Source organism: Sorex araneus, chromosome 9, assembly GCF_027595985.1.
Source record: "Sorex araneus isolate mSorAra2 chromosome 9, mSorAra2.pri, whole genome shotgun sequence".
Lineage (NCBI taxonomy): Eukaryota > Metazoa > Chordata > Mammalia > Eulipotyphla > Soricidae > Sorex > Sorex araneus.
In genome coordinates this window covers 1,031,867-1,055,875 of record NC_073310.1, presented here as the reverse complement: position 1 = coordinate 1,055,875, position 24,009 = coordinate 1,031,867, and the positions used below count along the sequence as shown (strand labels likewise).

At 66.2% G+C, this 24,009-nt stretch overlaps 1 protein-coding gene across 1 annotated transcript; it reads left to right on the top strand.

The window, feature by feature from the left end:
- The first annotated feature begins 21,265 nt into the window (after positions 1–21,265).
- On the top strand, positions 21,266–23,248 carry FZD10 (frizzled class receptor 10). Its single transcript, XM_004611126.2, has one exon. It carries the CDS (start codon positions 21,324–21,326, stop codon positions 23,058–23,060), a length of 1,737 nt encoding a protein of 578 aa, XP_004611183.2. The 5' UTR covers positions 21,266–21,323; the 3' UTR covers positions 23,061–23,248.
- Positions 23,249–24,009: the final 761 nt, after the last annotated feature.

Here is a 24,009-nt window from a genome sequence, read left to right as displayed (position 1 = left end):
AGGCCACAGTGCCCCACACTCTACCCTCTCCTGCCACGAGGAGCGGTGCAGAGCAGGGATCCACAGACCCCAGCCGTTCCTGGTCTTGGTGACCTGGAACCAGTGGAGACCGACCAGTGCTTGTCCTTGGAGGGAACAGTGGCTGACCCTCCGAGTGGCAGTGACATCACCTGAGAGGCGACACACGGGTGCCATGCGGTCCCTTTAAGATGGAGAAGTGGCTTTTTGTGACCCTTCGTCCCAGCTGGGGCTAATGAGGCCCGCGGGGCTGGCTCGCTGCCGGGGGCTTCTCCCCGCAGGGGCCTTAGCCGGCAGGTGCACGGGGGAACACAAGCCTGCACCTCTCACGGCGTCTCCTGCGAGCGTTGGTGCCACTGCAGGGCGGCAGGCTGGGGAGGGCTGCGCCTCTGCGGACAGGCCCGCCCCTGGGGCCCCCGTGGCGGCTGAGGGCCGGGCCACACGCACAAGGCCGAAACCCACTCAGCTCCACTGGCCTCCCAGCGACTCGCCGAGCACTGGCATTTGTTACAAGGGCCCTGGCACTGCTGGTCATTCCAGAAACGCCCGGGACCCGACCGCCCAGTTTGTCTGTAACAAAGACGTACTCCAGGGCCAGCCAGGCCTGGACACTCTGCCCACGCCAGCCGGGGGTTCCCGGCACGCTCCCATCCGACCTGGAAGACAGGCAAGAGTTCAGAGCTCGGAGGCGCCACGGGCCCTATGACCCGCCGGCTCAGCCGTGCCCGGGGCCCACAGGCCACGGCTCCTGCCCTCTGCAGCCCCGGGGCTGGCCCGTGTGCAGAGAGGGGTGGGCCGCTCTCCCGGGGCTGCCGTCCCCTCAGCCTCTCCACAAGCGACTGAGCCGCTGTCCAGGGCCGCCTGTCCCCGGGGCCTCCCTGGGGGTGAGAGGCCCAGAGAGGGGCCGGCGAAGGGGCCAGGGTCCCTGCAGCAAGACAGCACCGGAGGCGCGTGCCCACCCGGACGGCCGGTCAGGGGACGCTCTAGGTGGACGATTCTGCCTGGGCCTCATTCCGGGGGACGATGGAGGCGGGCACGGCGTCCTTCCCCCTCGGTAGCCTCCGGGTCTGGGGTGTCGGGGTTGACCCTGGAGCTCCACACTGGGACACGCCTGGGAAGGACGACTTCTGGTGCAGCCGGAAGATGAGGCTCCCCCGGATGTCAGACTGCTGTCACCTGCCACCCCGTCACCCACTGCCACCTGCTGTCACCTGCCATCCTGTCACCCACTGCCACCTGCTGTCACCTGCCACCCCGTCACCCACTGCCACCTGCTGTCACCTGCCATCCTGTCACCCACTGCCACCTGCTGTCACCTGCCACCCCGTCACCCACTGCCACCTGCTGTCACCTTGTCACCCGCTGTCACCCACTGCCACCTTCTGTCACCTTGTCACCCGCTGTCACCCTGTCACCTGCTGTCACTGCTGTCACCTGCCACCCTGTCACCCACTGCCACCTGCTGTCACCTGCCACCCTGTCACCCACTGCCACCTTCTGTCACCTTGTCACCCGCTGTCACCCTGTCACCTGCTGTCACTGCTGTCACCTGCCACCCTGTCACCCACTGCCACCTGCTGTCACCTTGTCACCCGCTGTCACCTGCTGTCACTGCTGTCACCTGCCCCCTGTCACCCACTGCCACCTGCTGTCACCTGCCACCCTGTCACCCACTGCCACCTGCTGTCACCTGCCCCCTGTCACCCACTGCCACCTGCTGTCACCCTGTCGCCTGCTGTCACCCTGTCACCTGCTGTCACCTGCTGTTACCATTGTCACAGGCTGTCACTTCTGTCACCTGTTGTTACCACTATAACCCACTGTCACTCACAGTCACCCACTGTCACCTGTTGTCACCTTATCACCCGCTGACACTGCTGTCATCTGCTTTACTCACTGTCACTGCTGTTACCTACTGTCACTATCGCCCCCTATCATCTGCTGTCACCCACTATCACACTGTCACTCACTGTCACCAGCTGTCACCTGCTGTCACCATTGTTATGGCTGTCACTTGCTGTCACCTTCTGTTTCCTGATGTCACCCGCTGTCACCCACTGTCACTCACTGTCACCGCTGTCACCTGCTGTCACCTGCTCCCTAGCTCCTCTGTGCTGCTGAGTGAGCATCCCCAGGGCAGCCCCTCACAATCAGGCCCTCTCAGAACCCGTCCGTCGGCCACGACCCCTGAGGGGGGAGATGGCCCGTCCACAGATCTGCCCCTCTTGGGGGACCTGCCTCATCCCTCCCGCCCTGCAGACTGCTGAGTGCTTCTTTGTCCCTTTGCTTCTGCAGTAGAAAGAACACGTGTCCCCAGTTCCACTATCAAAACTGACTCCAAAAGGTAAACTGAGTCCCAGTCTGTCCCTCAGCCATGGGGAATCAGCTGCAAGAAACTCCGGGTGACAGCTGACCTGGAGACTGGAGATCCCAGGGGTCCTGAGTGAGTCCCTGGGTCCCACGGCTGGACCGGTCTGTGTCCTGTGACCTGGGACGCAGCCTGGAGGGGTGTCTCAGACACAGTCGAGAGCCTGGAGGACTGCCTGGAGGGGGCATCTCTGACTGTGAAGCAGGGACCCCCTGCAGGCGTGTGGCCTGTGTGCCCTGGGGGACGGCTGTCCTGGAGAGGACCTTCCAGGGGGACGTGGGGCTCCCAGAAGGGGGAGGGACTTGGGGCCGGGTGTGAGGGAGGAAGCACGGCAGGAGGCGTCCCCGGGCCTGAGGAGCACAGACCCACCCCTAGGGCTCCCCGCGTGGTGGCACGGTGGCGGGGACACGGCCCTGGGATCAGCATCTTCGGGTGCCCCCTGCTTCTCTCTCTTAACTGGGGCTCCCTGCAGTGTCCCATAGCCACCACCAGGTGGCGGCATCAGCTTCTCGCAGCTGTGGCGGGTGGGAGGGGGCCATTCCGCCCCCCCAGCTCACCCCCTGCTCTGCGCGGCTGTGGCCAGAACAGCTCCACCCTCGGCTTCTGACCCCAGATCCCGGTGAGCTCACTCCAGCCCAACATTTCCACAGCCGGGACCCCCAAGGCAGGCCCCACGGGGACCCCCAAAGTGAGGCCGTGAGCACACAGAACAGACGGGAGCGTGGCCGGCACGGGCCCTCCCTGCATTTACACACGCGTGCAGACGTACATGACACGCAGGTGGGTGCGTGACGGGGTGGGCCGGGGTGCCAGGCCTGAGGGGCAGAGGCAGAGGACTGAGGGCTGTGGGAGCAGGGGAGGACCCTGAGCCGGGCAGGAGCCCGCGGGTGGGCGCAGGTGAGTCCGCACGCCATGGCCACTCCCTGGGCAGCAGGAAAGGGGGCTGAGGGCTCGGGACCCTCCTGCTCCTGCCCCTGAAAGCCAGACAGACACCCCGAGGCTTCCACAAGATGCAGGACGTTCAAGAGCCTCTAGGGAGTCTCCTCAGCCCTCTGAGACCCGGGTCCGTCTGCTGGAGACGGAATGTGTGTATGTCATGTGTGTATATGTGTGCAAGTGTGTTGTGTGTACATGTGTGTTCACATGTGTGCTGTGTGTGCAAGTGTGTTGTGTGTACATGTGTGCGTGCACATGTGTGCTGTGTGTGCAAGTGTGTTGTGTGTGGGTGTGCGCTCACATGTGTGTACACGTGTGTTGTGTGTGCAAGTGTGTTGTGTGTGCATGGGTGTTGTGTACATGGGTGTGCATGCATATGTGTGTTGTGTGTGCAAGTGTATTGTGTTTGCATGTGTGTTGTGTATATGGATTGCGTGCATGTGTGTTGTGTGTGCGTGTGTGTTGTGTGTATGGGTGTGCGTGCCCATGTGTGCTGTGTGTGTGTGCACGTGCGCCTGCTGCTCCCCCTTCCCGGGCTGGAGCTGTCTGGAGGACCCTCCCCACGTGGCGAGGGGGTCCTGGCATGCAGGCCCGGGAGGCCGGGCAGCTGTCTGACCTTCACAAGGTCGGGCCGGCGGATGCTGGACGGGCCGAGCCGCGGAGCCTGGTCTGAGGGTGTGAGAATCCCAGGCAGCTCCGGCTTTAAAAATAGCCACACGCGAGGTGGGGGCAGCTGCCGGCGGATGGCAGGTGGGGACGCCCCGGCCGGTGGCCCGTGGAGGCCGGGCATGGGGCAGAGCCGCCCCGTCCCCCTCCCCTTCCGCCAGCCTCCAGGGACGGCCCGAAAGGCTCCGCAGGGCCCTGGACTCGCCTCTAAGGGCAGATGCAGCTCCCAGTGGGCCCGTGCCAAGGGCTGGTGGAGGGTCCGCACGGGCCCCCCCATCAGTTTGTCGCAGACTTGATGAGCGCTGAGGGGCCGGGGGCCGGGGGCCGTCACGGGGCCAGACGCCCAGAGAGCTGCTCCCCAGGGCCGGGAAGTACCTGTGTCGATTGCTTCTGTGGGGGGGAGGGGGGCTGTCACCCGCGTCCGTCTGAGGCCCCAGCGTCAGTCAGGCCTGGGCTCAGCTCCGCTGCGCGCGTGGCCGTGCAGAGGCCGGGCGCCCTGGCCGGCGGGGACAGTGGGCAGCTGCTCCGTGGCGCCCCCTGAGGGAGCGGAGGCGGGGGGCGGGGTCTGGGGCCCAGGCCCTAAAGCAGTGACACACTCTTGCTGGCCCTCGGGTCACCCAGCCTCCGCTGGGGGGACCCGGGGCCCTGTCCCCCCTCTGAATGGGCTCCCGATTGCCTGGCCCAGAACCCCGGGCCCGGAGTGTCCGGCAGCCCTGCCGGTATGAGCCTCTGGCAGAGGCCGAGCAGGGCCGGGCCCCCACTCAGCCGCACGCAGGGGTCGGCAGGACTCAGGGGACACCGGGGCCCCCAGAAGGGGTTCGAGGGAGGGAGAGCACTTGGCTCAGACAGCCCCACAGCCCGTGGGACCCGGACCTTCCTCCTGTGCCGGAACGGCCCCACTTGATGATGGCCCTGCTGGACGCTTATCAGCTGCAGCTGCCCCCTCAGCCCTGCGGGCACCTCCCGGTGGGTGGGAGATGGCACAGGGCTGGGAAGCGCCCAGGGTCATTAAAGCAATCTGGTTCCAGGTAACAATTACGCCCCAGCTGCCGGCAGTTCCCAGGAGTCCAGGATGGGCTCCTGGGTGTGTGTGTTGGGGGGGGGGCGTCCAGGATGGGCTCCTGGGTGTGTGTGTGTGTGTGTGTGTGTGTGGAGTCCAGGATGGGCTCCTGGGTGTGTGTGTGTGTGTGTGTGTGTGTGTGTGTGTGTGTGTGTGTGTGTGGAGTCCAGGATGGGCTCCTGGGTGTGTGTGTGTGTGTGTGTGTGTGTGTGTTTATTTGTGGAGTCCAGGATGGGCTCCTGGGTGTGTGCGTGTGTGTGCGTGTGTGTGTGTGTGTGTGTGTGTGTGTGGTGGGGACGCTGCCTGCAGCCTGGTACTGGGAGTGTGGGGGTCCCAGGCAGGGCCCTAATGCGGGGGGTTTCTGTGCCCCGTGGTATGGCCTCTCACAGCACTGCCAGGGGCTCCGTGACCGCCCCCCACTCGGCCCCGTGTCACAGTCGCCAGTGCCCCCTATTCCCGTGCCTGGAGACCGTGGACAGGCCGTGGACAGGCCCTCCCAAGGGACTCGGTCACGGGAACAGGCCACCCGTACTCGAGCCGCTCCCAGCACCCACACGGGTCCCGGAGTTCTCAGGAATGTTCTCAGAAGACAGACGGGGGCGTCCCCGGGAGGCCCCACCCGGTGCTCTGTGTCCCCACAGTCCCGGGCGGGGCAGCGCTGCCCTCTTGGCTCACCCGTGACCTCACAGAGCCCTGGCCAGGAACCCAGCGCCCGGCCAGACCCCACACTCCCCGCCTGCTTCCGGCCCCCTGACCCCCCCCGCCAGGCTGCCCCCCGTCAACCTCTGGCTTCACTGCGGGTCCCGGGCCCGGAGCGTCCTCCTGGCCCCGGCGCCCCGGCGCCTACTGCGCTGGACGGCACAGGTGCTGCTGGCAGCCGTGAACCACGAGCAGATGTCCGTGGCCCTGGTGCCCGCTGTGGACATTTAGCGCCTGCGGGGGCCACATGGGCGGACCCCGCATGGCCAGCTGCGGACGTGCCAAGTCCGCGCCCCGCCCGGGGGCCCCCGGAGTGAGGAGCCCGAGGGGCACAGGGGCGGCGGTGGAGGTGGCGCTGCCACACTGACCACCACGAGCACCAGGGCCAGAACCACGGCCACTGCAGGCGCCTGGACTCGGCCTCCCCAGCCCCCGCGGGAGCCCACTGGCCCGCAGCCCCTGGGGCGCCCCATCCGCAGCGCCTCCACCGCCAGGGCCCAGGACCAGCTTTTGAACACACTCGCCGCGCTGACGTGAGGCTCCGAGACCCGCCGCTGACCGCCCCCACGGCAGCAGACGCCCCACCCCGGCACCCGGCACTACCGCGGACGGGACCACGACGACGGAGCCCCTTCCTGGTGGACACGGAGCCCAGCTGGACATGAAGGGAGCGTCTGTCCCCGTCCAAGGCCGCAGAGCTGAGGCAGCCCCCAGCCCCCACGGACCCCCAGTCTCCAAGCTCGAGGAGCACCGGCACAGAGGGGCCACAGGCCTTACACCCTGGCGGAGTCTGACCACCCTGCCCACGTGTCCTCCCGCGTCCACGGCCTGGGCAGGAGCTGAGCAGGGCACGGCCATCCGGAGCCCCAGAGTGGACAGAGCTTCAGAGTAAAGGGGGCCAGTGGCCCCGACAGAGAGAGGCTGCTGTCACTCTCCCCCAGCCCCCACCCTCTGGGAATGTAGCCCCGGCCTCCCACCTGCCCACATATCACCTCAGACCCCCAAGGAGCCTCCAGCCACCCCAAGACTCTAGGGGAGACCCCCAGTCACGCCCAAATCCCGGGAAAATGCCAGTGCCTATCCCTGACTCCTGCCCGCCCCGACTGTCCGTGCCGTGGGCCCTGAGCCGGGGGCCGCAGGGGCAGGGGCTGCCCTGGCTTCAGAGCAGCCGCGTGGCTGGACCAGCTGAGGCCCCGCCCCGCCCCGCCCTGCCTACAGCCTCTAGAGACCAGCAGAGTCGGGGCCCCTGTCTGACCCCCACGGCCCCGAGTGCAGCCAGCCGCTACCACCCAGGATGTGCCCGGCAGAAGCGCCCGGGGCCCTCGCTGGGCTCTGTGCTTGCTCTGGGGGGGCGCCCACTGACCTCCCCCCCGCCATGGAAGGCCACGGAAGGCCCAGCAGTTTCTGGAGAGAGCAGCGCCACGGCCCCGGGGCTGGCTCTGCATGGCCTCGCTCTCCTCAGACACGAGATGGATCAAAGGCTCCTTCCTGGCGTCCCTCCCCGGCAGGTGTGGATGAGGGCTGGCCCTGCGTCCGTGACGGCAGAGAATGTTCTAGAACGTGCCCCTGGGTGGCATCAGCCTCTCCCACAGCAGGGCAGACTCCCGGCTTCCCCTCTGGCCCTGACTCCCCAGGGCAGGCGTGCGGAGGCGGGTGCCCTGACGATGGCCTCGCGAGCAGCCCCCAGGACGCCCCTCGGCCTCCCCTGGGCAGGCCCAAGCACCCCCTACAGCCCTCACCAGGCACATTGTTCCAGATCATTCCTCAGCAGGCCACCAGCTCCCCAGGACAGTCCCCTGCAAGCAACTCCACAGAGCTTGGGGTGCCAGGGACAGCTGGGGGGCCGCCCAGCCCCCAAGGCCAAGATCCCGAGGGCTGAGGGGTGCGTCCCTGCTGCCGGGAGCCAGGACCCGGCACTGTCCCCCACTGTCCACGGCACCACCTCAGCGCTGCGAGCAGCCCGCGGCTGGCGGCCTGTCCCGGGGGCGGTGCCAGCAGGAGGCCGTCAGTCACGGCTGCCCGGGCAGAGCAGGGCCTGGCCCTGGCCCCCTCCAGCCATGGACGCAGCCTCGGGACTCGGTGCCGGGGGGCCAGACCCCGGGGCGAGGCAGCCTGGCCGCGTGCGCCCTATGCGCCGTGGTGTCCTCCCTGCCGACCACCAGGGGTCCGAGAGCAGGCGGCGACGGGGCCAGGGGAGTCCCGGTGCTCGTGTCCCCACGGGGCCCGTGGACTTCCCCCTGCCCCTCATTCTCCAGCAGGGATTTCCGGGGGTGCCATCCCGGGCAAGTTTTGGCAAAGCCCAAGTCTCGGCTGCGGGGGGGCGGGGAGCGGAGCCCCCAAAGCACAAAGGACCCCTGGCCCGGGGCAGCTCGGGAGAAAGCGCCAGGTGGAGCCTGCCAGCCTGCCGCCGAGCCGCCCGCTCTGCACGTAGGGCCGCAAGACAGCACACGCCACCGAGGGCGGCTGGAGGGGTGGGCGGGGACACTGCGCTTGAGCCAGGCCCTGCCGAGCAGCACCGTGGCACCAGGCCAGCCGGGCCCTCCACCGCAGCCACGGCCTCCCCGGCCCCTCAGCTCCGAGCCCTCGCCCCCACACGCCCTCCACAGACCCCGGACCAGCAGGCACTGAGGAAGGTCCTGTAGAGCGTGACTGCACACAGTAGGCGTCTCAGGGCCACACACAGTAGGCGTCTCAGGGCCACACACAGTAGGCGTCTCTGGGCCACACACAGTAGGCGTCTCAGGGCCACACACAGTAGGCGTCTCAGGGCCACACACAGTAGGCGTCTCAGGGCCACACACAGCAGGCGTCTCAGGGCCACACACAGTAGGCATCTCAGGGCCACACACAGTAGGCGTCTCAGGGCCACACACAGTAGGCATCTCTGGGCCGCACGCAGCAGGCGTCTCAGGGCCACACACAGTAGGCGTCTCGGCCGTATGCAGCAGGGGTCTCAGGGCTGCACGCAGCAGGGGTCTCTGGGCCGCACACAGCAGGCGTCTCAGGGCCACACACAGTAGGCGTCTTGGCCGTATGCAGCAGGGGTCTCAGGGCTGCACGCAGCAGGGGTCTCTGGGCCGCACACAGTAGGCGTCTCAGGGCCGCACACAGTAGGCGTCTCGGCCGTACGCAGCAGGGGTCTCAGGGCTGCATGCAGCAGGGGTCTCAGGGCCGCACACAGCAGGGGTCTCAGGGCCGCACACAGCAGGCGTCTCAGGGCTGCACGCAGCAGGCGTCTGGGCCGCACGCAGTAGGCGTCTGGGCCGCACACAGTAGGCGTCTCTGGGCTGCACACAGTAGGAGTCTCTGGGCCGCACGCAGCAGGCGTCTCTGGGCCGCACGCAGTAGGCATCTCAGGGCCGCACACAGTAGGCGTCTCAGGGCCGCACACAGTAGGCGTCTCTGGGCCGCACACAGTAGGAGTCTCTGGGCCGCACGCAGCAGGCATCTCAGGGCTGCACACAGTAGGTGTCTCAGGGCTGCACACAGCAGGCGTCTCTGGGCTGCACACGGCAGGCGTCTCTGGGCTGCACACAGCAGGCGTCTCTGGGCTGCACACGGCAGGCGTCTCTGGGCTGCACACAGTAGGCGTCTCAGGGCCGCACACAGCAGGCGTCTCTGGGCTGCACACGGAAGGCGTCTCTGGGCCGCACACAGCAGGCATCTCAGGGCTGCACACAGTAGGTGTCTCAGGGCTGCACACAGCAGGCGCCTAAGCAGGGCTCCTCCCTTGGTGCTCTGGCTCCATTATCATCCGTGGGTCTCTCCACAGTCGCATCCTATGGCCCTTCTGCCTCATGTGGACACATGCACACACATGCTCCCCCCCACGTGGGCACGTGCACACACGAGGGCCTCCGGCTTCTGTTCCAGAGAGGCCCCGCCCCCTCCCGCTCCCTCCCGCCCCTCTCCACGCCCAGAGCCCCAGAGCGGGGCTGCCTGTCCTTTGTGCACCCCTGAGGGAAGCCCCTGGGCTGGGTGTGGGCAGCAGGGCCCTGGGCTGTCCTGAGTCCTGAGGGCTCCTGGTCTCCCTCTTGACACAACCGAGGCTCACCTGCCGGTAGACAGAGGCAGGCTGGCCCGGTGTGGCCGGGTGGACCCCAGACTGCCACAGGAGGCTGGCCGACCTCTGGCGGGGTGCAGGCAGCAAGGCCCGTGTTCCGGGGCCCCTGAGGTCACCTCCAGAGCCCGGGCCTCTGAGGACAAACAGCAGGGTTTGCCCCTCTCAGCCTCGGCTCCCCCGGGCCCCCGAAGCTGGCAGGGCAGGACCCCCGAGGGACAGACAGGCTGCAGCCAAGCTCCCCAGCCTGCACCAGGGCCGGGGCAGGCCGCCGTGGCCAGCACCGCCCTCCCACCCTGCAGCCGTCTCCCAGCTGCCCGGCACCACCCTGCCCCCGAGCCGGCCCGTCTTCTGGCCCGTGAGTCACGCGCGCCAAGCTGGCACGGCCCTGCAGACTCGGGCTAATTCACCTGGCAGGCACTTCAAAGCCGGGGAGGGGTCCAAGCCTCTCCCCTCTTAAGAATGAAATCAAGCAAACAAAAACAAACCCTGGCACGGGCGCAGCCCGGCTCGGGGGCCCTCCCTGCACCCGACTCCCGTGGGTGCTCTCCGGGCTCCCCGCAAATCCCTCTCCTGCGGGTCCGAGCTGCAGCATCAGAATCGGGTCAGGGGCGACTCGGCCCGAGGTGGGAGCCCAGTGAGGTCCGGGTCCCCCATGTCCTCTCGCCGGGCTGCGGGCGACCCACACGTGGCCTGGGGCCTCCCGGGGGCAGCGGTGGGCTCGGGGGCCACCCACACGGCGCTGAGTCCCGGGGGCCTGCAGGTGCATACCTGGTCCCGGGAGGAGCTCAGGCCCCACAGCATGGGGGCAGGCGTCCCCGAGACGCTCGCGGCCACTCAGGCGCTGAGTGAGGATTCGCCTCTGGGCCGGGTTCAGGGAGGCCCAGCGTCTCCCACGGCCTCGCGCCAGCAAGCAGGGGAAGGTTTGTGGCCTCTGCATGTCCACTGCGGGGAGCCCCTCACCCCGGGCCCACGGCAGGCCACGCAGGGGCCCCTGAGGGCGCAGCAGGCGAGTTGACAGGAAAGCGGAGGGACAGGGACGGGGGCCCGGCTGCCCCCACTGCGGGGAAGGGGCCGCAGCCCCGGGCTCAGGACGAGGGTCCTGGAACCCCAGGGGGCTGTAGCTCCTGCTGAGGGGGGGGGCTGCAGTCTCACCCCAGATCAGAGACCCTCAGAGCAGCTGCCGCCCCCAGGCCTGGCGTGGAGTGTGGGGTCACTGGCCTGTGGCCCCAGGCCCCTCCCAGTGACCTGCCAATCACGGTCTCGGCCACCTGTCCCCAGGTCCTGCCTGTGTCCACCTGCTGGCGTTGTTCAGGACACTGGCTGGGGGTGGGCAGCTGGAGTTTCGCCCCGAAAGTGCTGAGGTCCTGAGAAGGGGCGGGCGGCCCTGACCCTGTGCCCAGTCAGGAGAGGGCGGAGCCAGGAAGTGGCCGGGGAGGGTCTCGGCATGCAGGCAGGCTGGAGCGTGGCCCTGGACGCTGCCTGCCCTGGCCAGGCCACCCCAGCTGTGGGTTCGAGCCGTGTGAGGCCCCGGTATTTGCTGAGCACAGGTGACCTGCAGCAGCGGGAGCAGGGCAGGGCCTGGCGGGTTCCTGGGGACCAGGTGAGGCACAGCAGCCCACCTGGAGCCGGGCAGGAGGGACAGAGAAGGGCCCAGGTCCTCCCCTCACTCCCCTCCCCTCTGATCCCCTGTAACCCCATCCCTTCCCCTCCCTTCTAATCCCCTTCCCTGCCCTCCCTCCTCTTCCTTGCCCTCCCCTCCCCTCTCCTCCCTCCTATCCTATCCTCCCCTCCCGCCACCTGCCTTTCCCTCCCCCTCCCCCTCCCTCTCTCACTCTCACCCCTGCCTCCCCTCATTGCTGGAAATGCAGGCCTTTTCCTCACAAAACACTTTCTTTGGGAGACCCAGCAAGTTGCAAGGGGTCCAGTGGTCTGGCCAGGGCAGACTGCAGGTGTGGCCTGGGCAGAGGGGATTGCGGCTGGGGTGGTCAGTCTACACTGGCATCAGCATCTCGTGTCCCCTCATCCAACTAGCCTGCTCCCCCTGACTGTGGCCTGGCCATTGGCCATTGACTCTGCCCTGCAACCGTGGTGTAGACCCAGCCCCCGAGTCACAGCGCCGGAGAGACACTGGGGCAGATCAGGTAGAGAGGGCCTGGAAGCCCAGACAGCAGGGAGCACAGGGGGTGGGAGCTGCAGGCAGGTGGGCTCAGGCAGGTGGGATGGATGCAGGGATAGGTGGATGGTGGGTACACAGATGGACAGGTGGGCAAATGGGTAGATGGATGCTTGGGTGAGTGGATGGATGGATGGATGGATGGATGGATGGATGGGTGGATGGACAGGTGGGTGGATGGATGGGTGGATGAGTGGATGGGTGAGTGGGTGGATGGATGGGTGGATGGATGGATGGATGGGTGGGTGGATGGATGGGTGAGTGGGTGGATGGATGGGTGGGTGATGGATGGGTGGGTGGGTGGGTAGATGGTGGATGGGCAGATAGAGGGAATTCTTTAGAAGCCATTTCAGGCAGTGTCCGTGATCACATGCTGAGCCCACAGCAGGTGGAGACCCCCTGTCTTTTTTTTTTTTCTTTTTGGGTCACACCCAGCGATGCTCAGGGGTTACTCCTGGCTTTGCACTCAGGAATTACTCCTGGCGGTGCTTGGGGGACCATATGGGATGCCGGGGATCGAACCCGGGTCGGCTGCGTGCAAGGCAAACGCCCTACCCGCTGTGCTATCGCTCCGGCCCCGACCCCCTGTCTTGAAGCTGAGTTTACTCTCTGGACATCTTGGCATTTGCTCCTAAGTTGCAGCTCGTGCAAAGGGCCACCTGCTCGGGGACACCTGTGCGGACTCAGCTGCAGGTGCCCTCAGAGTAGAGACAGTGCTGGGGCCAGGAAGCAGGACAGCTGGCCAGGCATCGCAGACCACAGCCACACTGTCCTGTCCAGCGACTCAGCCAGGGGCTCCCAGAGTGAGGGTCCCTCGAACACGGCCACCCGGTGCCCACCACAGTGCCTCCCTGGTCTGAGCAGAGATGGCCGAGGCTTCAGGCATCTCCTTCCTGGTCCTGCCTCAAGTGCCTCTTGGGGCAGAGTTGGGGGGACCTGGCTGAGCCTGCAGACCACCCAGGAGCGTGGAGAGAGGCCTGGGGAGCAGGCAGAGCCACGGCAGGCCAGTCCCAGCTCCTCAGCCCTGCCTGGGTGGCCGAGGTCCCTCACCTGGCCGGCGTCCAGAAACCTGTCTGTCCTGATGGGGGACTGGGGGCGTGGGCCCACCCCCACCCACCTCCTGGGCCCAACCCAAACATGGGAGGGGCAGAGAGTGCCCGCCCCACAGCCCGCGGCAGGCCCAGCTGGTTTGGAATCCGGCAGGGCCACGGGCAGGCCCGGTGCCCTCCAGGTACCTGCCAAGCCAGAACGATGCTTGACCCGGAAGATCTGAAAAAACGCCAAGAAGCGAAGTGGGGGGAGTGATGGCCACGTCCAGCAGCCGGGGCCACTGCAGAATCCTGACCTGAGAAGTGGAGAGGGTCTGCTCAGAGTCCCCGAGGGCAGGCCACGCCCCAGGGAAGGCCCCCGTCTCACAGGTGAACCCAGGGTGGCCTTGGAAGACTTTGGGGAAGTGACTTGGAAGGCCCCGAGGTGCCCAGGGCTCCGGCCTCATGGTCAAGCCAGCGGAGCCGGAAGCAGGATGGAGCAGAGCTCGGTGGGGGCGGGGGGGTGTCCCGGGACCCCCAAGTCACTTCACACACTTTGGTCATGTCACTTGCCCTCCACACGGAGGATGTTTCATGAACACCCTAAATTCGTGCTCGGGCGAGCAGGAGGGTGCTCGGGTTCGGGTGGGCTTCGTTGGTCAGGAGGAAGTGGAAGGGGTGCTGGGAGACGCGTCTCATGGCCAAGGACTGTCCACAGGGCTCTCACAGGGCCACCCACAGGACCACCCACGAGCCCGTCTCCAGGATGAACCATGGGATTGTCCATGGGGTCACCCGTGGCTCTATCCACAGAACCGCCCAGGGGACCGTCCATGGCTACATGAGCACTGCTGACAGGATTGTCCATGGGATCACCAAGACTGTCCACCTACGGGACTGTACGTGGGACCACCGGAGGGACTGTCCATGGAACTGCCCACGAGACCACCAGGACTGACCCTGGGACTCACACCCCCAGGCCCGTCTGACAGCTGCAGCGGCATCGTCTTCGCCTGAGCCCGGCCCAGCTGCCCGGCCTATCCCCCACACCACGTCCTCCTTGCCCGAGAGCCTTCACTGCTTCTCTCCTGGGTGGCCGAGTCCCTCCCCTGCCTGTCCCTGGTGGCCTCACCCCTGTCTCTGGGTGGGTGCCCTCAGCAGTGGCAGTCCAGCCCTTTCTGATGGAAGGGGACGCCTCCCCCTCCCCGGGCCCACAGGAGGGACAGCACAGGAAGCTTCAGCCTGGAGCCCAAAGCCAGGCCTGAGCTGGCGTCGCCCGAACAGCTGCTGGCCCTCCCCTGGGTGCCCGCCTGGTGCATGACCCCACCACGTCATGGCGGTGAGGAGGCCGGCTGGGTGAGGTGCCCCAGCAGGCGGTCTGGCGCAGGAGGGGCCGGATTGGCTCCTTGTGGCCAGGCGTACTGGACACTGACCCCCCCAAGGGACCCCAGAGGCCTCTCTGGGCAGCCACTGCTGCCCCCCAGCCAAGAACCTCCCATCTCTGGACACGTCTTGAGGTCCTGGGGGTCAGGCACAAAGATGGGCCTGGGGTGGAGGGTCCACTCTCCTGGGCCTGCTGGGCCCAAAGCCCCATCCTGAGCCGCCCCTGACCACCAGCTGGACAGGAGAGCTGGCCCCAGGAGGTCCCGCAGAGCGGGCCGACAGCACTGCTGGCCGGGAACTGTCCCAGCTCAGGGGGCCGGCCTTAGGGGTGCGACTCCAGCTTCAGTCGGTCGGCCTGACTGGATGGCCAGACCAGCGGGGGCGGCTGGCCACGGTGCACCTTCAGGACACAAGAGGACTCCTGCACCAGCCCCTGCCCTGCCCTCGTCCACACGGCTGCTCCGTGCCCGCCAGCCGGCCAGGAAGGAACGGCGGGTCAGCAGCCCGAGAGTCTGCTCCCGAGCGACCCGGCAGGAAGTGGGCCGGGCAGCAGGAAATGCCGCTGCCACCCCGACCTGGCTGCCAAGTATGCTCCCGGCTTTGTCCGTGCCCGGCACCGAGCACGCAGCGGCCACATGTCGCCGCTGCCCTGTCACTTAATCAACCACATCAAAGCCGGGGCCCGTGATGCATTTTCCTCCCGGAAACCGGAGCCCCTAAGTGGGCTGCCATTCTGCTGGCAATTAAGGCCCTCCCGGGCCCCGTGGACACGCATTCCAGCTGCCAGCAGTGTGGGCTGCGGTGGATGCCAGTGGCCCCGATCCCCGTCTCCTGGAGACCCACCCCTGCAGGGCAGGGGCTGCAGGGGGAGAGCAGCGCGGGACGGCCGAGAACTTCGCTCCCTTCCTCCACCTCCACAGCCGGCAGCCACCGGGGAGGGCGCGTGTGCCAGGGAGGGGACACGGGAAGGCGGCCCTGCGGCCAGGTGGGCTGAGTTCAGGCCTCCTGCTGCCTGCTGACTCGACCTCAGGCCAGTTTCTCCCCACAGGCCAGCAAAGGGCAGGAGGCAGCAGAGCCCAGGGGCTCCCCCTCCCTGTGACCCCACTTGGGTCCAGGCCTTTCCTGTCGCCCCCAAGCTCCCACAGCTGACCCCTCACTGGGGCACATCTGCAGGGGCCCCTTTCCCCGGTGGCCCCTGGGAATCGGGCTGGGGCAGGCTGGGGGCAGCGCTGCCCTGGGAGGGCTCGGTCTGCACAGCCTGCAGGGTCTCTGCACCCACTGCTCAGCTCCACGCACCCCCGCAGCCGCAGACCCCCCCAGGGGCACCAGGAGCCCACAGGGAAGCAGGAGCCAGGGGCTCGGCCCCGGGCCGTCTCGGGTCAGCATCTTGGCTCTGCCCCCCACGCCTCTCTGCCTCTGGGGGCGCCTGTCTCTCTCCAGAATCCCCCCGGCCCGGGGCTCCCGCAGTCTATTGGGGCCCCCGGCTCACACTGACCTTCACGGCCACTCCAGCTGCACCTGCGGCTCACAGGGACATCACTGGTCTCCTCCAGGCCACTGCCGGGCGTCCCTGCTCCCAGAGCTCTCCCCGCTCCTCCCTCACCCCACCTGGGCACCCCCGCCCGCCTCACAGCACTGTCCTCCGGCCTCTCGCCTCCTCCAGGCAGGCACGTGTGTGCCCGGGACGTGGGGCCCGACGCGTGTGCCCAGACTGGAGAACGGGCAGCAGCACAGCCACGCGAGGTTTCCAGTCGGGAGGACAGAGACCTGCAGGAAGCAGCTCCAGGCACGGCACGGAGGGGAGGACCCTCCTCACAGGGGTCACATCAGATGCCACGAGGGGAGGCCAGGGGAGGGACCTCTTCGTCACCTCAGCCACAGGGCAAGGACAGGGAGACGGGGCTCTGCCTCAGGCGCGGTGGGATGGGATACAGCGCGGGCGGGGGGGGGGGTGCGTGGTGGAGGGGGGGTGAAGGGTGGACGGCTGGATGGTGGACAGACGGACAGAAGGGTGGATGGTGGGTGGGTGGATAGATGGGTGGGGGGTGGCGGATGGATGGTGAATGGGTGGATAGATGGGTGGATGGGGGGGTGGACGGGTGGGTGGGTGGATGGATAATAAATGATCAATAAAAGATGCACACGTACAGAGATGCACAGACTGAGACCAGAGCCAGGGAGGGGGCCACGCAGACAAAGAGCAGCATGGGGAGGGGCAGGGAGGGAGGGAGGGCTGGCCACAGGCCTTGCCAAGCTGGGGACACACCGGGGTCCTGCGTGGACAGTGCGGCCAGCTCCCCTGGGGCCGCCCTGCAGGACAGCCTGGGCTGAGGAGTGAGAGCAGCCACGACTCCCTCCCGAATCTGGGTCTGGGCGGGGGCCCCCACATGCAGGCACTAGAAAGTTCTCAGGCAGGACAGGGGCCCCGCGGAGGGCTGCAGCGGCAGGGGACAGTGGCCGGCTGTCCTCGGTGCCTCAGCATCTCCACTGCTGCTTCCAGGCGAGTCTAGGGGCAGCAGCAGGGCAGCACCGTGGGCAGTGCACGGGCCGGGGCCCCTCGCCTCTAGATGCCGGACAGACAGACAGACAGACTGAGAGCAGGCCCGGGACAGCCGTGTCCTGGCATTAACCCTGCTGGATCCTCACCGCAGAGCAGATGAGGGGGCCCAGAGAGGCTCCAGCAGCGGGCACACAGCGGGCACACAGCGGGCACACAGTGGGCACACAGCGGCCTCGGGGCTGGCAGCCTGCGTCCCTTACCCCTCCTCATCCGGACTCCCCCTCCTTCACCCTCAGCCCCAGCTGCTTCCTGAAGGGGTGTCCTGGGCAGAGGCCGAGCCCTAGTGCCCACCCCAGGCTTCTGGAAACTTCCTGGGGCCCTGGGTTTCACTCTTCACCATCCTGGGGTCCCGGCAGCATCTCTGGCATTCAGAAAGTCTTCCTCTTGCCTCGGCCCTGCGTCCCATTCCCCAGATGGGAGCCCTGAGGCCTGGCACAGGAAGGCCCCTGGCAAAGACCCCCGCTACTAGGACTCCCCCTGACTGCAGAGAATGGACCCACGAGGTCTGGGCTGTCCCTGGAGGTGGGCTTCCTCCAGCCCTGGGTTCCGGCACAGGGGACAGGCAGTGAAGGGGCGCACAGGGAGGCGGAGAAAGCACAGGGCAGGTGGGCCATGAAATCAAGTCGAGGACCAAGGCAGCCCCCCCCCGACCCCGTCCCCACCCCAGAGAGTCCCCAAGGATCTGAGCTACAGCTGGGCCGACCAGAAGCCTGCCCCGTCCACTTTTGGTTCTCCCTAATCCTGCATGACCCCAGGCCCCTCCTCTGGGCAGAGCCGGCCGGCCGCAGGTGGGACCCTGCAGAGCAGGGCCGCCCTGGGCCGGCCTGGCTGGCCTCTCTGGGCGCCTGTGCCCGGCCGGCTGAAAAGGAGGCGCTGTGCCTTTAAGCGCGGCGGCTGGGGGCCTGGCGGCGGAGAAAAGGCTGCGGCGGCGGGGGGAAGGAGTTTAATCTAATTTGGTTGGAGGGTGTCTGTCTGCGGTGTTGTTTTTTGGAGTGTGGGAAGAGAGGCGAGGCTGGCCGGGAGCAGTGGGGAGCCGCCCGGCCAGCGGGGCCTTGAAAGGAGGGGGATTAGGGCCCGCGCTGATTTGCAATTCACACTCCTGCACCCCGCCGCACAGTTGGTGATATTTCAGACCCTCAAAAGAGCTGCCTAAATTGTCTCCGGCCGCCGGCCAGCCCGGTCACCAGGCCGGCTCCTTTGTGGGGCTCCGGCCTGGCCCGCATCACCCGGCCCTTGGGCTGAGGTGTAATTAAAACTTTTGTGCCTGTTCAAATCTGCGGCAACTGGGCTTGGTTCTCTGGGGGCACAGGACAGTGTTTCCGTCCAGAGGGATCAAGGTAGTTTCCTCGGAGAAAGATGTGTGTGTGTGGGGGGGGGAGCAGAACCTGCCCCTGGCTTAGAAGCTAGAACCTTCCTCGCCCCCGACTCAGAGTCTCCGCACTTGGTCTCTGCAGAGAAGCTCACAGCCCTGCAAAGCTGGCAGGGCCGAGGCCCGGACCGGCCCTGGGGTACACAACTCCCCACCCCGCCCTCCTGTCCACCTGCCCTTGGGGGCCCCCGGGGTCACTCCCGAAGCCCTCGGGAGCCAGCCAAGCTCTGGGGGTCACTTCTCCACCTCGAAAGCGCCGGTACTTTTTACTTAAAGAGATTATGTGGGGTTTCCCTCTAATCTCGTTTCAGAACTCCTGGCTCTCCGCCTCGGTTTCCACGGACGGTAACTTAACAAGAAAGAGGCGACTTGGCTTGTCAGCAATGTCCCTGTCAAAGGGTTTTCTTCTATTTTTGACTTTATACAATTACATCAAACTCCCCTCCACCTCTCTCTCTCTCTCTCTCTCTCTCTCTCTCTCTCCATATACAAAATTTTTTTCTTCTGCTTCAAAATGTTGCCTGACTCCTACAATCTTTCTTTTCAAAAACCTTACATTTCTCCTGGGTGAACATTTGGAAAAGCTTGAAGGTAGCTATTTGAGTAACTCTCCAATATTTAGTTATTTATTTTGAGATGGGGTGAAAAAATATCCTTTGTCCCAGCATGTTATTTGAAATCGTGTTTAATTATAAAGTTTCATTAAAAACCTTTGCTCAGAATTTTTGGGGGCCTAATAAGATTTCCATTAATTTAAACATATTACTATTCCCAGGACAGCTCCAAATGCTTTCTTCCCCCCTTTCATCCATGGTTAAATATGTAAATAAAATGTCTAAAGTCATTCTTCAAAGAAGACAAAAGAAAAAAGCGCTGAGCAGGAGACAGCCATAAAATTCCTCCCAATTCCCCAGAATGTTTGTCAGAGGGGGGCGGCCGCCAGGCAGGGCTCAGCGGTGGGGGACTGCTGCCGGCCAGCTCACATCTCAGAACCCACACACAGGAGGAAAAGAAAATAAAATATCTTTTCAGCTGGAGCCATCAAACGGCCCTTTTCATTTCTTAGTTACAGAGTTATCTTCCGTCTCAGAGCCCTCAGTTGCTGGCTTTTCCCCTACAATATTGTCCATTTGTTGCTGTCCAGCTCAGCGGGGCAGAGCCGAGCACTTATGCAGATATTTTTATTAAAAAAAAGGAAAAAAAGAGAAGAAGAAAGCAATCTGAAGTGGCTAGAGCTGGAATAATGGGTCTGAACGTGGCTGAATTAAACTAGCTCATAAAGGGTCCGCTCCTGGCCAATAGCCTGTGCCCAGGGAGGGTTTGGCTCACTCACTTCCACGTGTTTATTTCCAGGAGTTTCTGAAGAAGAGAAATAAAAAGAAAAAAAAAAGATGAAGTAAAATGGTGTCTTTGCAATGCACATTCTAGAAGGGTCAAGTCAGTCATTTTTGACTGAAAGGTTTGAAAACTTATGTGCTATACTTAAGAAAAAGAAATAAAATCTAGCGTAGGAAGTGCAGTCTTTAGAAATGTGCGCGTCTGGGCTGGAGAACAGGCTGGTTAAGTGCCTCAAGCGGCACATCTGGGGGGGGTCCCCCTGATGCCAGGACTGGGCGGGGGACCCGCTCACCTACTGCCCTTTCATTCTGGGGTATCTGCCAAGTCCCAGTCTGCTGGGTGGCTGAAGTGGGGGTGAGGTGGGGAGGTAATGGATGGACCGAGGGCAGGGTGGGTGGGTGTGAGCGTGAGTGGGCGGGTGACTAAGTGGTGACACTCTCAAACGAAGCGCCTCCTTCTGCCCCCACTTGGAGAAGCCCCCAAGACAGGAGCGTGGCAGAAGCTTCTTCCGGACACTGCCACCCGGACCGGACTCCCAGGACACGGCGGGGGTCCACGCAGCTTCTCCAACCAAGTCCCGTGGAAGGAGCAAGACCGAGGTCCCGGGTCCCACTTCCGGGGTGCCCAACACCCACACGGGGCCCGGCGTCCGCACCTGAGCATCCCAGGACACGGGAAGGTCCTGCAGCCGGCCCCTCTGAGGCGCGGGGATGAGATCCGCCACCCGGGGGGGCTTCCGAAGAGCCTGACCTCGACCGTGTCGTCCACCGGGAGAGCCCCTGGGGGTGGCGATCTCCAACGTCACGGAAGGAGGTCCCCGCAGCTCCCGGCGCGCGCACGCCCCGGGGCCCGGGGCGGGGAGGGTGGGGGGCGCAGGGGAAGGACGCCGGGGGTCCCCGCTGGGCCAGGACGCCCGTCCGCTCTCCACGAAAGCTGCGTGGCCCGCGCCCGCGCGCCCTGGGGAGCCGGGCCAGCCGGCGGAGGGTCCCACGGCGCGCGCAGCCGGCACAGCGGGGTCCCGAGCCCCTCCCCGGGCCCCGCGCGCCCCTTTGAAATCCCCGAGCCGCCGGCGAGGCCGCCCGGGGAGATGCGCGCGGCTTTACGAGCTCGGGGGCCACTTTATGGCCGGGCTGTAAACCGCCGAAGCCCACCGCTTTGAAGGCGCTCCCCGGCCCGGCCCCCGCCGTAAAACCCGGCACGACGCGCCCCCGCGTCCGCCCGCCAGCCCCTCTCCGCGCCGCCCCAACTTCCAGGCCCCCCGCGCCCCGGGCGAGCCGGCGGCGTCCGGGTGGCACCGGGGCGCGGAGGGGGCGGGGGCCGCGCCGGGCGCGCGGGGGTCCCCGCCCCCGGGCCCCGCTTTCTCATGCAAAGCAGCGGCGGGGCGGGGCGGGGCGCGCGCCCGGGGCGGGGCCTGGCACCGCCCCGCGTCCCCTGGTCGACTCCGAGCGCGTCTTCTCCGCCCGGGACGCGGACTGGCCACAGCTGCGGCCGCGCCGCGCCGAGGTGGGGAGCCGCGCCGGGCCCCGGTGAGTGCGCGGGGCGCGCGGGGCGCGGGGCGCGGGGCGCGGGCGGGCATGGGCGGGGGCCCGCGCGGGGCCCGGGAGCCGGGGTCCCCCCGCCAGACGCCCCGGCCGTGAGGGGCGCGCGCCTCCCCCCGGGGCCATGGCCCGCGCGGGCCCCCGCCTGGCGCTGGCCCTGCGGCTGCTGGGCGCGTGCGCGGCCATCGGCTCCCTGGACCTGGAGCGGCCGGGCGACGGCAAGTGCCAGCCCATCGAGATCCCCATGTGCCAGGACATCGGCTACAACATGACCCGCATGCCCAACCTGATGGCGCACGAGAACCAGCGCGAGGCGGCCATCCAGCTGCACGAGTTCGCGCCGCTGGTGGAGTACGGCTGCCACGGGCACCTCCGCTTCTTCCTGTGCTCGCTCTACGCGCCCATGTGCACCGAGCAGGTCTCCGCCCCCATCCCCGCCTGCCGCGTCATGTGCGAGCAGGCCCGGCTCAAGTGCTCGCCCATCATGGAGCAGTTCAACTTCAGGTGGCCCGACTCGCTGGACTGCCGCAAGCTGCCCAACAAGAATGACCCCAACTACCTGTGCATGGAGGCGCCCAGCAACGGCTCGGACGAGCCCAGCCGCGGCCCCGGCGGCCTCTTCCCGCCGCTCCTCCGGCCGCAGCGGCCCCACGAGCCGCCGCCCCCTGACGCGCGCCCCGGGCGCGCGGGCTGCGCCAACCCGGGCAAGTTCCACCACGTGGAGAAGAGCGGGTCGTGCGCGCCACTGTGCGCGCGCGGCGTGGACGTGTACTGGAGCCGCCGCGACAAGCGCTTCGCCGTGGTCTGGCTGGCCGTCTGGGCGGTCCTGTGCTTCTTCTCCAGCGCCTTCACGGTGCTCACCTTCCTCATCGACCCCGTGCGCTTCCGCTACCCCGAGCGCCCCATCATCTTCCTCTCCATGTGCTGCTGCGTCTACTCCGTGGGCTACATCATCCGTCTCTTCGCGGGCGCCGAGAGCATCGCGTGTGACCGGGACAGCGGGCAGCTGTACGTGATCCAGGAGGGCCTGGAGAGCACAGGCTGCACCCTGGTCTTCCTGCTGCTCTACTACTTCGGCATGGCCAGCTCGCTCTGGTGGGTCATCCTCACGCTCACCTGGTTCCTGGCCGCGGGCAAGAAGTGGGGCCACGAGGCCATCGAAGCCCACAGCAGCTACTTCCACCTGGCGGCCTGGGCCATCCCGGCCGTGAAGACCATCCTGGTCCTGGTCATGCGCCGCGTGGCCGGTGACGAGCTCACGGGCCTCTGCTATGTGGGCAGCATGGACGTGAACGCGCTCACGGGCTTCGTGCTGGCCCCGCTGGCCTGCTACCTGGTGCTGGGCACCTCCTTCATCCTCTCGGGCTTCGTGGCCCTCTTCCACATCCGCCGGGTGATGAAGACGGGCGGCGAGAACACGGACAAGCTGGAGAAGCTGATGGTGCGCATCGGGCTCTTCTCGGTGCTGCACACCGTGCCCGCCACCTGCGTCATCGCCTGCTACTTCTACGAGCGCCTCAACATGGAGCACTGGAAGCTGCAGGCCCAGCAGCGCCCCTGCCGGGCGGACGGTCACTCCCGGGCCCCCAACTGCCTGCTGGCCGCCTCCATCCCCGCCGTGGAGATCTTCATGGTGAAGGTGTTCATGCTGCTGGCCGTGGGCATCACCAGCGGCATGTGGGTCTGGACCGCCAAGACCCTGCACTCCTGGAGGACCGTCTGCAGCCGCAGCCTCCGCAGGAAGAGCCGCAGGGCGCCGCCCAGCGCCCTCGGCTGCGGGATTTACAAAAAGGCCCAGCACCCCCCCAAAACTCACCTGGCCAAGTACGAGCTCCCGGTCCAGTCCCCCAGCCTCGTGTGAGCCGCCCCCAGGGGCCTGCGGGGGGGATGGGGCCGCCGGGCTCTAAGCGTGGTGCTTTTCCTGGTTGTCGTTTTTTTTTAATAAAAGGAAAAATGGGAAAAAATGAAAAGTTTTGACCCTGAGAGTCAGGATGCTGTGGCACACGGAGAGTTCAGAAAAAGAAATGTGCTTGAAGTTTCTGTTTTGTTTCTGAGAGGCCCCACCCCCACCCCGTAACTAATTTGCGGTAAAGTCCTTGGCTCAGCCCTGGGAAGAAGACTTTTGTTTAGAGTCTCCTGTAAATATACGACTGTGTTTGCTCTGCATTTGCAAACCAGAAGAGTCCAGAGGTAACTTCTTTGCAAACTAAATAAGGTCCTCGGTTGGTTGCTGGTTGGGGGCGTGTGGGGGGGCGGGGGTCCCCAGGAAGCTGGGGTTGGTTTAGGCCTGGCTGGAGTGTGGCAGGAAGATAGAGCCGCGGTGGTGTGGTCACTAACCCGGCCTCCCGCCCCCAGGCCTTTCTCTGGCCGCCCCAGCGTGGTGCTGCGAGGCTGAGCCCCTGTTTGCCTCTTTCCTGGCAAATGAAAGGAAGTGAGCGCTCCACGACAAAAGACCACAAAAGGAAGGTCCTCACAAAGAGCCGGAGGCGCCGAGACCCCCGGGGTTACATCTGTGGCTGGTTCCCGGAAACCTAGCCCTGGCCAGGGGCTGGGGCCAGGTGCTCTGGAAAGGACCCCGGGCTCCGAGGGACTCAGGAGCAGGCTCCTGCCCCAGCCACGGCGAGGAGGGGCAGGTGCGACGGGGGTCCTGTGGGGGGCTGGCTGGCACTGAGGAGGGCCCTCTGTGAGCCCCGCGCCCTCGGGCGGCACCGCGGGGAAGGCTGCTTGGGGAACGGCTGAGGCTAGTGTTGGAGCACCCCGGAAGGGAATCCAATCCCAGGGCCACTGAGCTGGCCTGCCCGGGTCACACG

What these genes read in the sequence shown, in the direction of transcription:
- FZD10 (XM_004611126.2), top strand. Translation starts at nt 21,324, where the DNA reads ATGGCCCGCGCGGGCCCCCGCCTGGCGCTGGCCCTGCGGCTGCTGGGC.